Here is a 14,812-nt window from a genome sequence, read left to right as displayed (position 1 = left end):
TGTGTGTGTGTGTGTGTGTGTGTATGTACCTACTATACATTTCAGCGGCGGACAAACGCTGTTTTTCGCAAATATCTCCTAAACGAATCGTTGGATCAGTATGACATTTCAGCACACTACAGTTAACATCCGGACCTAATTTATGGCTAACATACCACGATACTATATGTGTTATGTGAGGAGTTTACTCGTGGAAAATAACACAAACCCGACGAGTCATGTTGACGCATTCGAAGGAAAGTGTGCCCCCCCCCCAACACCCTCCCAAACTATTCCTAACCACAACTACTTCTCCCCCTTCTCGCTCTCATTGTCCTTCCTCTTCTCCCCCTAGCTCCTCGCCTCCCTCATCATTCTTATGTCCCTCCCTATTTCTCCCATCACTGTATTATATATTAGAATGTTATGTAGGTGTATATGTATAGATATGATTATTAACTAAGAGCATGGTACAATTCCATGGAGGCAAGACGTATTTCACGTTGATAATTACTGTACAACACCTGGATGCGCCTCGGCAGTCAATGAGTTATACCCTGCCTCTGCTTGAGTCATAGCCTCGGGCTGGGGAAGGGGGATGGTGTGAGTAGGGGGGTGAAGAGGGAAACGAGGAGGGGGATGCTGCGATATTGGGGTAGGGAAGGAGTGGTCTGGGGGTTGTTCGGGGCGTTGGTGGAGGGGTTAGACGAGTACCCCACACTCGTCCGATTCTGTATAACACCTTAGATATGATGACTGGATTAGGCTTAATATCAGTCAGTAAACTCCTCACATAACACACATTGCAATATGGTATATCAGCCATAAATTAGGTCCGGGTGTTAAAGGTAGTGTACTGAAATATCATACTGATCCAACGAATCGTTTAGGAGATATTTGCGAAAAACAGCGTTTGTCCGCCGCTGAAATGTATAGTAGTTGTATTTACCTAGTTGTGAAATGCAGGAAAAGAGCCGTACTAGGTTCGTGCTGTCCGGTCTCCATAACGCTTATTATCCAGTTTGGCTTGAGATTCATGAATCATTTTTGCACACACAGTCTCCTCGTCAAGTCCGTTCCATGTTGTTATGCTTCTGTGTGGAAAACTGTATTTCTTGATGTCTCTCCTACAGTCGCTCTTCTTCAATTTCTTACCCTTGCCTCTTGTCACACTTCTGTCACGTGTGTGTGTGTGTGTGTGTGTGTGTGTGTGTGTGTGTGTGTGTGTGTGTGTGTGTATGTGCGTCTTATGTGGACACTTGCAACAAAGAACCAGAAATCTTCTACACAATATTTCAGGTAACAAACAGGAAAAAAATATGTAGTCAGATTTGGAGGTGCAAATATTTCTTGAGTCAGAGTTTAAGTCAGATGGCTCCTCCTCTGACTCCACACCCCTGGGAGATACTAAATATGAGTACATAGAAGTAACTTACTGTGTTTGTTGTCCAGGTGACATTCTTCCACACTACAGAATTCCCTGGAGTTGTCTGTCTGGTGTAAGATAACAAGTACTCCAGGTTGTCGGGTGCTGGTGTCTGGCCATTAACAATCCATTCCACAACTAGTGAGACGTCGGTGATATTCACCAAGTAGTCCGTCACTGCATATGCCTGTAAATTATGATGAAAACACTTAAACTTTTCTTAAGAACAAGAGAGATTCAGCCTGAACATGCCTGGTGTCAGTGCTGAGCCCAGAGACACCCTTCTTGTCCTTTCCTTCAAAGGGAGCACTCTCACCTTTAGGCTTTGTAATTTTCAATTAATTTCATCAGGTTTCCATGTATTCTTCCAACACCACTCAGTTGAAAAAATATGTGGTAGTGTATCATATATGCTTATTTTAAAATACTGTCAATAAAAAAGGTCCTTAACCCCCATGGCGTCGGAACATTTCCCACCCGTGACCCCCCCCAGCGTCGGCACTTTTCAAAAAAAAAATTTTCTCCCATTATGTCAGAAATGCTGAAAAAACATAGGTTTAAGTCATGAAAAGTGTCAAAAATGACATCTGAGTCACGGTGTGTGTCGTAAATTGTCGCGTCGTATATGTACGACGCCGACACTGGGAAGGTGACTCAGCCTGTGTCGTACATGTACGACGCCGACGCTGTGAGGGTTAATGTATAAAAAGATACCCCGGATCCCTGGATTTGTAGAACCTGGGCTATATCTTCACACCATATTCCTTCTGTTATACCATATATGACGGCTTATAAGACTCTTTTTTCCAAAAAAAAATATCCATGAAAATCACCATGTGTCTTATAAGGTCAAGGTTCAGCTATGGGTCGCTGGGTAGTGAAGTTTTAGTGTAGCAATGGCACTTAAATTAAACTGCAAACCTCTCTGCAAACATAAACTAGGTGGCGATCACTTTTACAGCAACAACGGCATCTCTTTTCTAGAGTAACAGTGTATAACAGTAGTTCTTACAACTACTTCATATAAAATGACACCAGTCAGGAATAATATTAAGGGCGAAATTCGGCCGCTTGGCACTGATATCGGTTTTTGGGTCCTCCTACCTTTATTTTCTTACCTAGGTGAATAATATTTTTACACAATGTGTATTAATATGCAGTGCTTCTATACCAGTAATATGGTAAAGAAAGCTGCCGTAGTTTTTGTGCAGTGCATTATGTTTGGAATTGATGAAAGACATTCAAAATTACGTAATAACTTCAAAACTATGAATAGTATGGCAATTTCCTTTTGATCACAGATAATATACACAATAAAGTACCTATGGTACTATTTTCGTACACCTAGCTGAAGTTATAACAAATTTATTACACCGCAAAATGTTACCTTTTTATTTCGTCAAAAATTCGAGTTTTATAAATTTGTCATAAATTTATTTGAGGAAATTAATGCGTGATAATAGTACGTTTACTAAACACAAGGGTGGTGATCATTTTGATACTTGAATTTCTAGAATTGGTCAATTACTGACAGAGTTATTAAACATTATGTGTGCCAAAAACAAGTTTTGAGAAAAACACATTTTTGTGTGAACATCTTCAATACCCCATAACAATCACTCCAACATGCACCAAATCCAAATATTTACTTATATAACTCTTCGGCCATTCCTGGAGGGTTGGTAGTGGTTGTTTAGGTAGTTCAGGCCATGTTTACATCACGTTTATGTCACCTGTATAGCCCCTACGGAAGGTGAGTTCTCCTTTGCCTGGTAGACCTCTAAAGAAACCAAGGCTCCTGGTCCCGTGTTATAATCATATTAGGTTATATAACATATTTTTGATATATTATATATATCTAAAATAACATATTCACTGGGTCTCAGTGGAGCCCACCCCACCTCATTGTTGCCAGGACAGTTTGTTTAGAAATTACCAGGCTGGTAATCAGGGCCAGGTGTTGTCTTGCTTTTCTTCTTTGACTTCTTTACTGCTTTCCGTGGCGTATATGCTGTGAACTCTTTGACACCCTCCTGGGAGGGTGGCTGATGCGTATCGTCACATTTCTTCCACCTTTTCAATATATTCTGGCGGCCTGCTTCACTTTTCGACTTTCTTTTTGCACTCGTACGTGGCATTGTCACTTACTATAGTCGGTACGACAAAACAAACGCACAAAAGTCATCACCATGGAAGATAGAGAATGACGTGAAGAGAGTAAATACATCCACTCCCGTCTTATTTCACGCACTGAGCCCAAGGCCATGCGGCACGCCCCAACTGCTCCCACTCCTCACCAGACAGACCCAAAGTATCGTACACAGCTATCAATCAGAAAAATTCCGAAAAAAGCAGAAAAAACGAAAGAAATACAAGGAAAACAAAGCTTAGTGGATAAGAGGGCATGTCTGCAGCGAAGGCATTTATATGTCCAGCCATTTAAATCCGCTCTACGCGGTGTTATGCGCCTGGCAACCAGTCACCCCGGTTGGGTGAAGAGTGACGACGCCATACACGAAGTTTGAAAATTTCGACAATTTTCACCCAAATTGCCAAATTTCCCCCTTAAGTGACTTAATGCTTGCACTTATACTAACTAGAGGACGGTTGTACACCAAACCTGACAACATGCACAAGACACGCTACGTTTCCTCAGGAGACAGGGATCATTGAGGTAAGACAGCCCTTCATAAAACTGTTTAACTTTGTTTGATTGATAAACACAAACAATATATGGATAATATCAGTGACATCTCAAGTAATGGACGGCAGAAATATTTTAGGTATCAATTGACGGCAAAATGAAAGGGCTATATTTTTTAACAAGCGACCGGGCTCAAAAACCGACTTGAAAGGGTAAAAAATCAAATAAATTTGCAAAAAATGGCTCTGAAAAAAAAAAATATATATTTTTGAGTTCCCACCCTTGAAACCCACTCATTTTTTGAGAATTTCAAAAAAACTTATTTAAAAAATACTTTAGCCCTACCAATGTGCTTTCCAATATGATGCATAACATTTCCCTACTCCCAGTAGTTTCGTCGCTAGAGCTCAAAACATAAAACCCTTTTGAAAGTGATTTTGACAAAAACTCCAGATACTTTGCCTTTTTTGTCTAGTGTGACATTGCTATTGCCTCTAGAAGGCTGTAATTTGGCATGTAGCCCCTCTTGGCAATGAAGTTTGATCAGCTTGAAGGATTTTTTGATAGCTCAATTTCAAGTTTGTCGTCGAGCCGTCACAAAATAGCCCGTTTTTCGGCCCTTTTGCACATCCTAGTTTTTTGTTTATAACTCGAGCTTGACCAGAACTCGCGATGAAAATTCGCCGAATCTGACTCATTTCACGCACCACGACGAAAAACCTTCCTGACGCCACAGAAATTAATATATCTGCATAAAAATTCATATATGAACACTTCAATATGTTGACTATCTTGCATTAAAAGCATTTTAAGATATCTATATTAAAAGTTACTATTTTTTATATAATCATTTCACTATATAAATCAACCTATATTAAGTGCCTTATTATACGTTATTTTTTATTTTATTTAGTATTCAACCCTATTTCTTCCCATTTATGAATAATACATTTAATTTGCTTTCTTTTGATACCAAATATGTATGTATATACATACATACATATATATATATATATATATATATATATATATATATATATATATATATATATATATATATCTATATATATCTATATATATATATATATATATATATATATATATATATATATATATATATATATATATATATATATACACACAGTCGTCCCTCAAATAGTACGGTTTCCAATAGTATGGTTTCGGTTTTATACTGATTGTCATGGAAGAATTTTTTTTAGGATTTTTAAATTTCCCGCTCATCGCACCAAGTAGCCTTGGTGTGAGTGGCAACACTGTTCTACCAAAACACCTGCTGAAAGCACCCCAAAGTGTTCGAGAAAGGTGTTCACCTTGCAGAAGAATTCAGATTTCGGAGAAGTTACGTTTTGGGATGAGTTACGTTGCGGTAGGGAGAGCATACCACGTGAATGAGAGCAGTGTTCGCTGTATCTATCATAGTGTAAAAGAAATTCTTGCCGCAGTAACTGCCAGTGCTCCAAGAGTGCTGCAAGAGTGGAGATAAAGGCCGTCCTTTTACTAAGCCTCGTCGTTGCTATGGTAATGGCGTCTCACTCGCAGCAAAATGGCGAACGCTGATCTTCCTGGCGACATTTAACATGCATTACTAGCTGTCCTGGCTGACGAACTCCTTACAACAGAAGATGTAAAGGAAGCTGCAGTGGTTATGGTGGCACAGGGAGGTGAAATGCAATGGAAACACTTATATGTGTTTATTTGGGCTGCCATGTTTGCTGATGACGTCATCACAGCACGAAGGCGCTCCACCTCTCAAAGCCAAGTGCCAGCGGACGTGCCGAGTTGGCAACTCGTGCTGCCGCGTCACGCGTTTGAGAGCACTCGGGACATTCCAAGAGTCCCGATTCCCTCTCTCAAACGCAGCCCAGGAGTGTTTCTAAGGGGTGGCTACACTAGCAATGCCACACTAGACAAAAATGGCAAAGTGTCTGGAGTTCATCAAAATCGCTCTCAAAAGGGTTTACGTTTCGAGCTCTAGCGACGAAACTACTGGGAGTAGGGAAATGTTATGCATCATATTGGAAAGCACATTGGTTGGGCTAAAGTATTTGTTAAATAAGTATTTTGAAATTCTAAAAAAATGAGTGGTCGCTTATTAAAAAATCTAGCCCTTTCATTTTGCCATCGATTGATACCAAAAACATTTCTGTAGCCCCAGAAATAAGGGAGTTATGGTGATTCGCACCAAAGCGGTTGATTTTCCAAAATTTGTGGCCTAATGACAGGGCTGGGGCAAGTTTCCGGTCCATAGTATAGGGATCACTGATAATATTGATGATATTGAGAAGATAGGTCGATATTTACAAGTGCCTGTTTCTCCATTTTGCACTTGTCTTTTAACATTCTTAGTTTACATATTTGTTCAACAAACATTGAAGCACTTTCAAGTTTGAAATCATATGCGTCCAGGACAACGCAGGTTTGCGCCCCACCCAGTGACACCAAGATGGGATTTTTCAGTCACCGCCGAGTGGCTTAAGACTACCCACATGCTGTCCAGAAGACCACCTATCAACCCGGACTCTAGATTTTAGGATCAAAGATGAGCTCCAGGGGACAGCATGAGCCAATGCAAGATGGTGCCACTATAAACACTTGCCTGCGCCTCAACGGGCTGGGGCAACCATCAGGCCCTACTACGCAAGCCTACTGGCGCCACAGGCGCAGACGTAAAAAATAAAATAAATAAAAAAAAATACACCTCCTTACTTTTTAAAAATGTACTAGAATATTGCAAAAACTAGACATTTGATGTAGAATAATAATAAGGAAATATGATGCACAAACTTTATAACCGTTACTCCTCTGAATGTTACTGTCTCCGCCATGTTTGTTTACATCTCAAAGCAGTACCCTCGAGTCTCTAAAAAGGACCAATTCTGGTAGGTCCCAGCAAATATTAAAGGTTTTAAATGTAAAGTAGTGGGATTTGATAAGGATCTGAATACATGTGAAACTTTAATAATGACCTAATAGAGGGGAGGGCTACGAATGTCAGGCGAAAAATCTTCACCTGACATTAATGGTTCAAACCCGTTTATTACATTTTTTTTTTCAAATGCCTGCCAAAATTGGGGGTGCGTCTTATAAGCCCATGCATCTTAGAAGCCGTCATATATGGTAATTATTTAAAAGAATTTCAGCCTATTTTTCTGATAGTTTTACAAATCTTTAAATGAAAACTACTTAGAACAGCAGATTTTAAGCTCAAAATTTTTTGTCTCCACATGCCAACTACAATTCTGCCAGTCCTCCCCTTTGTAGCTGGATCAGCTCCCTTGTGCAGAGAGGCATAATGCAGCCACAGCTTTATTTTCTGGCAAAATGAAGCACATGCAGAATGATGAATGAAGGAAGTACCATTACACCAGTTATTAAAAATGCTGCATTCCAAATATGAGTCCCAAATTTAACACAACACCTTGCAGCCAAGAACTGAGCTGTAAATGGTGATTTATTTTAAAGGACCTATTAACAATTCAATATTAATTCAAGACCTGATTTGCCAGTACTTCTTTCACCAAATAATGACACAAAAAACATACTTCTATACATGAGTGGATAATGAATATTGCCTCAGGGTAAAGTATTAACCTTTTTCACAATATAAGAAAAATGCCACTGGTAATTATCATGAAATCTAAAGGCAGTGTCACACTGGCTGTTTTCCTCCATCCATGCAGGAGCGAGTTGTCAGCTTTTCGTATGGATGGAAAACAGTTGTGGGTAGGAGCAACCGTGTGGCTGTATGTTAATAAACAGATGACAGCAGTGGCTGAGGAAAAGTGAGGAGCAGTGGAAGATGACCTACCAAGAGACTTGTAAAGTGGACTGGCAGAACTGCTTTGTTTACCATTTAAATGCATCTATCTCATCTATCTCTAAGGCTGAACTCTTCTCTCAAACTTTTTCTAAAAACTCCACTCTGGACGATTCTGGGCATATTCCTCCTACTCATCCCCCCTCTGACTCCTTTATGCCTGTTATAAAGATTCTTCAAAATGATGTTTTCTACGCCCTCTCTGGCCTCAATCCTCAGAAGGCTTATGGACCTGATGGAGTGCCTCCTATTGTCCTAAAAAACTGTGCCTCCGTGCTGTCACCCTGCCTGGTCAAACTCTTTTGCCTCTGCCTGTCAACATCTACCTTTCCTTCTTGCTGGAAGTATGCCTTCATACAGCCTGTGCCTAAGAAGGGTGACCGCTCCAATCCCTCAAACTACCGTCCTATAGCTTTACTTTCTTGTCTTTCTAAAGCTTTTGAATCAATCCTTAACCGGAAGATTCAAAAGCACCTTTCCACTTCTGACCTTCTATCTGATCGCCAGTATGTGTTCCGCAAGGGGCGTTCTACTGGTGATCTCCTAGCCTTCTTAACTAACTCTTGGTCAGCCTCTCTTAGCCGTTTCAGTGAAACTTTTGCTATTGCGCTGGACATATCAAAAGCTTTTGATAGGGTCTGGCACAAATCTGTGCTTTCTAAACTACCCTCCTACGGTTTCTATCCTTCTCTCTGTACCTTTATCTTCAGTTTCCTTTCTGACCGTTCTATTTCTGCCGTGGTAGACGGTCACTGTTCTTCCCCTAAATCTATTAACAGTGGTGTCCCACAGGGTTCTGTCCTATCTCCCACTCTTTTTCTGTTGTTCATTGATGATCTTCTTTCCAAAACGAACTGTCCTATCCATTCCTACGCCGATGATTCCACTCTGCATTACTCAACTTCTTTTAATAGAAGACCCACCCTTCAGGAACTTAACGACTCAAGGCTGGAGGCTGCAGAACGCTTAGCCTCAGACCTTACTATTATTTCCGATTGGGGCGAGAAGAACCTGGTGTCCTTCAATGCCTCAAAAACACAGTTTCTCCACCTATCCACTCGACACAATCTTCCAAACAACTATCCCCTATTCTTTGACAACACCCAGCTATCACCTTCCTCAACACTAAACATCCTCAGTCTATCCTTAACTCAAAATCTCAACTGGAAACTTCATATCTCATCTCTTACTAAATCAGCTTCCTCGAGGCTGGGCGTTCTGTACCGTCTCCGCCAGTTCTTCTCCCCTGCACAGTTGCTGTCCATATACATGGGCCTTGTCAGCCATCGTATGGAGGATGCATCTCATGTGTGGGGCTCCACCACACAGCTCTTCTGGACAGAGTGGAGGCTAAGGCTCTTCGTCTCATCAGCTCTCCTCCTCATACTGATAGTCTTCTACCTCTTAAATTCCGCCGCAAAGTTGCCACTCATTCTATCTTCTATCGATATTTCCACGCTGAGTGCTCTTCTTAACTTGCAAACTGCATGCCTCCCCCTCCATGGCCCGCTGCACTCGACTTTCTACTCATGCTCATCCCTATACTGTCCAAACCCCTTATGCAAGAGTTAACCAGCATCTTCACTCTTTCATCCCTCACGCTGGTAAACTCTGGAACAATCTTCCTTCATCTGTATTTCCTCCTGCCTACGACTTGAACTCTTTCAAGAGGAGGGTATCAGGACACCTCTCCTCCCGTATATGATCTTCCTTTCGGCCACCTCTTTTGTTTCTTTTTTAGGAGCAGCGAGTAGCGGGCTTTTTTTTATTATTGTTTTCTTTTTTGTGTGTGCCCTGGAGCTGCCTCCTTTGTTGTAAAAAAAAAAAATAAATAAATAAAAAAAAAAAAAAAAAAAAAAAATAAATAAAAATGACAAGATAAGAGAACACCCCGTGCTGTGGCACACCGAGAAAAGCTGGTGTTGCCGGTTACCCCTACTGCCAATGCGGTTGAAGGAAAAAGGCGCAGTGTGACAACAGCTAAATCTACATACCTTTTCCTCAGTAGTACAATTCTGCTCATCAGATAAATCCATACAATCATGAGTGCCGTCACATATCTTGAAGAGAGGCTGGCAAGCACCGCCATCACACATCATGTAGCCAGATGGACAAGAATTGTTGGGAGTTGCTGCACCAGAGCTGCAGCCTTCCTCATCAGATCTGCAGATACATGATTAAAAATAAACTAGAAACATAAAAATAGATGATTCTTATTTTAGGTGCTGCCTACTGAGCTGGTAGGCTCTCTTGAGGGACCTCTTGGATGACCCCAGTCCTCTAGTGGCACAGGCAAATTTTATTTACAGTACCCTGCCAAGTTTCGAGCTATCCGAGTTTCACGCTTAGTCCTAAATTCTTACCGCCCCGACTTTCACGCTGCTTTGACACGTATGGGTCACATCTACCTACTGTCGCCATCATGCACGCTGCCTTAAGCCGAGTTCCCTCTACTATTCTGTTTCTACGGTGGCCATCAATGATATCACAAACGTCCCCATATGAGCGACAACAGTGGGAACTGGGTGCTGTTTCGTCCTTCACTGACGATGACATTGAACGTAAAGAGATGAAATCAAGTTAACTTTTTGGTCAGCAATGGCAGTAGTGGTGACCATCTACTCATGTGGAATAGTCTAGATATCATGAAAGAAATGAAATACGGTAAACCCTTGATATAACGGACTGATTGGGGGGGGGTTAACTTAGTCCGTTAATGCCAAAAGTCCGTTATAAGCAGCGGAAATTTAAAAATACAATCATCCTTCAAATAGTATGGATTCCAGTAGTACGGTTTCGGTTTTATACGGATTGTCATGGAAGAATTTTTTTAGGATTTTTAAATTTCCTGCTCATCCCACCAAGTAGCCATGGCGTGAGTGGCAACACTTTTCAACCAAAACACCTGCTGAAAGCACCCCAAAGCATTCAAGAAAGGTGTTATCTTGCAGAGGAATTCAGATTTCGGAGAAGTTACGTTTTGGGATGAGTTACCTTGCAGTAGGAAGAGCATACCATGTAAATGAGAGCAGTGTTCACTGTATCCATCTTAGTGTAAAAAAAATTCTTGCCGCAGTAACCGCCAGTGCTCCAAGAGTGCTGCAAGAGTGGAGCTAAAGGCCGTCCTTTTACTAAGCCTCGTCGATGCTATGGTAACGGCGTCTCACTCGCAGCAAAATGGCATACGCTGATCTTCCTGACAGTGCATTTGAGAGAGCGAGTCAGGACGTCTCGGGCACCCAGACCACCCCTGGCGATGTTTAACATGCATTACAAGCTGTCCTGGCTGACGAACTCCTTACAACAGAAGATGAAAAGGAAGCTCCAGTGGATATGGTGATACAGAGAGGTGAAATGCAATGGAAACACTTATATGTGTTTATTTGGGCCGCCATGTTTGCTGATGACGTCATCACAGCACAAAGGCACTCCACCTCTCAAAGCCGGGAGCCAGTGGACATGCCGAGTTGGCAACTCGTGCTGCCGCGTCACACATTTGAGAGCACTCGGGACGTTCCGAGAGTCCCGATTCCCTCTCTCAAATGCAGCCCAGGGAGTGTTTCTATGGGGAGCACTAATTTAATACGGATTTTCAAATAGTACGGGGGTCCTGGATCCCTAACCCCCGTACTATTTGAGGGATGACTGCATGTATAATAATACTGACGAACCTAAAAAATGTAGGTACCGTATTTGACGGCCTATAAGGCGCATGGGATTATAAGATGCACTCCCCAGTTTGGGCAGGCATATGAAAATAAATATATAATACGTATACAGGTTTAAACTATGAGTGTCAGTTGAAGATTTTTCGCCTGACATTCATGGCCCTCCCCATAATTTGGTCATTTTTCAAGTTTCATATGTATTCAGATCCTTATCAAATCCCAATACTTTACATTAATAACCCTTAATATTTGCTGGGACCTACCAGAACTGGTCCTTCTCAAAGACTCGAGGGTACTGCCTTGAAACGTAAACAAACATGGTGTAGACAGTGACATTGTCAAGAGTAACGGGTATAAAGTTTGTACATCATATTTTTCTATTAATATTCTACATTGTAATTCTAGTTGTTGTAATATTCTAGTACATTTTTCTAAATATATGGAAGAGTGAAAATAAAATTAATTTGTGTTCTACATCGTGTGTTTAGTTGGAATATTCTGCACACTTTTAAAACAAAAGAAAGTGTGTTTAGAGCATGGCATCAACTGGTTTGTTTAGGTACAAGCATGGTTAAGCATAGCCACTTAATTTTCTTCCTGACTGGTGTTCTTTTATATGAAGTAGCGGTAAGTACATCTGTTATACATGGACAAAAGAAAAGAGTTGCCGTTGTTGGTATAGAAGCGATTGCCACCTTGTTTATGTTTGCGGAGAGCTTTGCAGTTAAATTTAAATACTATTGCAGCACTAAAGCTTCACTAGCCAGTAACCCAAAGCTGAATCTTGACCTTAGACGACGCAGGCTGATTTTCTTGGGACATTTTTTGGGAAAAAAGAGTGTCTTATAAGCCATCAAATAGGGTATATAGTTTTTTATTGTGTATGTTGTCTGTATAGCCAGACTGCGAGGCACTGAGGTTTGTCATGTTGGCAGTGGGGCCATATAGTTACGGGTATGGGTAAAATTTTATAAGTGTGCCTATCTCACACTGGCAGACCAAACTTTTTTTTTGGGGGGGGTAGTTTTTGGTGTTATGAAATAATCTGCTAATTGTTCCTGTCACAGATCATTGCATGATTGACTTTTCAATGCCTGCTGTCACCCGCCGCCACAGCCGCAAAATAGCTCTGAGAGAGAGGTTCAACTTGCTTACTGTTTCTATATTTCACTCGCTGCTCACAAAGATCACGTGGACAAACTAAGTCAAAACCATGCATGTGTGATGGACAGCAGAGCGACTTATTTCTGCGAGGAGGTAATTCTCACAACACCGACCTTAGTAGTGTACCACCCCCGCCGCTGCCCTGTCCCATCTTGCGCTGCATATTTCTGCCACCCCACACCGCATGCCAAATAAATTCAAACTAACCAAACCTAACCTAACCTACCTAATGGGCAACCCCTTAAGCCAGCGGTCGGCAACCTGCGGCTCCGGAGCCACATGTGACTCTTTTAAGAGACATGTTGCTCCAGCCACCTACTTAAAACATCCAAATTTTCGTAGAAAATAAGAGCAAATGCTAAAGACATAGAGCAGCTCTTCAATGAAGCTCAGGAGCAGAGGTCACATTAAAGTTTAAACCCACCATGGTGACCAGACATATTAAGTACAGTTGGCATATTGTTTAAAAGTATGTAATACTTGTGCAGTCATGGTAACAAACTATAAACGATTGACAATATGTTGGTGATATCATATTAAATTAAAGGAGGGGCATCATTCATAAAATAGTTTATTTTATGACAGCTGCTATTATAATTGTTATTATTATTAATATTATTATTATTATTATTATTATTAATTTACTATCTTGTCTTGTCTGTGGGTATATTACCTAGCTCTCATATGGAGGAGGAAATATTAATGTTTCGTAATTTCCATTCACAATTTACACTGCAGCTCCAGAAGGACTGCTTTTCTGCCAAGTTTGAAGAAACTGGCTCTTCTCAAATTATGGGTTACCGACCTCTGCCTTAACCCTTTCATTGCTAAACGCTTGCAGCAGGCGTTGGCATATTTGCTGGTGGCGCTAAACACCTGCTGCGACCTCCACCCGCACTCAAATCTCCCGCGTATGAGAGTGTTCCAACACTAATTCTCACAACACAGGATTGCCAATTGATTGGGTTCTTCACTAAATTTGGTGGAAAATCATATCAGCCCAGCGCGGCAAATCTACGGACGAGTAACTGGTGGATGTTCTTGCCTAATATAGTGGCATTTTTGCACAGCTTCACCTGTCACCGACTGATTCTTTGACCAAGTAGTTGGCAATGCTCCCTTGCCAGAATCTGAAGAAAAAAATGTCCGCAGTTCCCTCAATATGGCTGATCATCACGCACGCACAGACGTAAGTGTTAACATTCAACACTCCCTGAATGTTCATGTACGTTTGCAAGAGAGGCATACACAGGGTTGGTGATTTTTTTGATTTTTTAAGAAATTTTTTTTTTTTTTTTTAAATCAGATTTTTTTTTTTTTTTTTTACTAATCAGCATAAAAATATTTGGAAAGATATATATATATATATATATATATATATATATATATATATATATATATATATATATATATATATATATATATATATATATATATATATATATATATTCCATACATTAGTTTAAAACACATTTTGGAGTGTTTTTACAGCATCATCATCATCTTGCATCATCTCTCACTTGGTTATAACGTGTTTGAACCTGTCAAGCAGCCCAGTAGCCACTGACCAGGACTGCATCATCTCTCTTAGGCTCTGTCCTGTTCCTCTTACATCATGTTAGGACATAGCCGGACTTGTGCCACTGTGTAGTAGTTTGACTGTTTGGGTGTTACAGGCCAGCCACTCATTCCTGAGCTAACAGCAAGAGTGTAGAGATGTCACTGACCACAAGGATTAATGTATCTGGTAGGAAGAGTGATACAGTGTGGGAACATTTTAACAGAATTCCTTCAAAGTCTGGGAAAGCATGGAGAGCTATATGCAAACAGTGTAAACTGGAGTTACAAGGAATAGTAGCAAGACTGAAAAGAACCAAATTTATTGTCATAAGAATTAAAAACCTTATTTTTTAAAGATTTTGAATTTCGATTTTAGAGAATTTTTATGAAGTACTTTCAAAGAAGTGTATCATTATTTTTCAAAGACTGCTTTTACAGTATAAGTTCAATGTGCTTTTGTTTTAAATACAGGGCATAATAATTTTTTTTTTTTTTAAATTCATTACTTCAGGAAACAAGTACAGTTCATTGTA

General features: G+C 40.6%; 1 protein-coding gene across 1 annotated transcript in view; it reads right to left on the bottom strand.

The window, feature by feature from the left end:
• Positions 1–626: 626 nt before the first annotated feature.
• LOC127000262 (sortilin-related receptor-like) overlaps positions 627–14,812 on the bottom strand; it is an 88,975-nt gene continuing 74,789 nt past the window's right edge. Inside the window, exons 19-20 of the mRNA XM_050863712.1 lie at positions 9,882–10,050; positions 627–1,592 (exon numbers count right to left, since the gene is read on the bottom strand). Coding sequence (XP_050719669.1) covers positions 1,347–1,592; positions 9,882–10,050 — 415 coding nt within the window. The 3' untranslated portion in view covers positions 627–1,346. The remainder of the gene's footprint in view (positions 1,593–9,881; positions 10,051–14,812) is intronic.

This window comes from Eriocheir sinensis, chromosome 18 (assembly GCF_024679095.1).
Source record: "Eriocheir sinensis breed Jianghai 21 chromosome 18, ASM2467909v1, whole genome shotgun sequence".
Taxonomy (NCBI): Eukaryota; Metazoa; Arthropoda; class Malacostraca; order Decapoda; family Varunidae; genus Eriocheir; species Eriocheir sinensis.
This window is presented reverse-complemented; position numbering and strand designations above follow the sequence as displayed.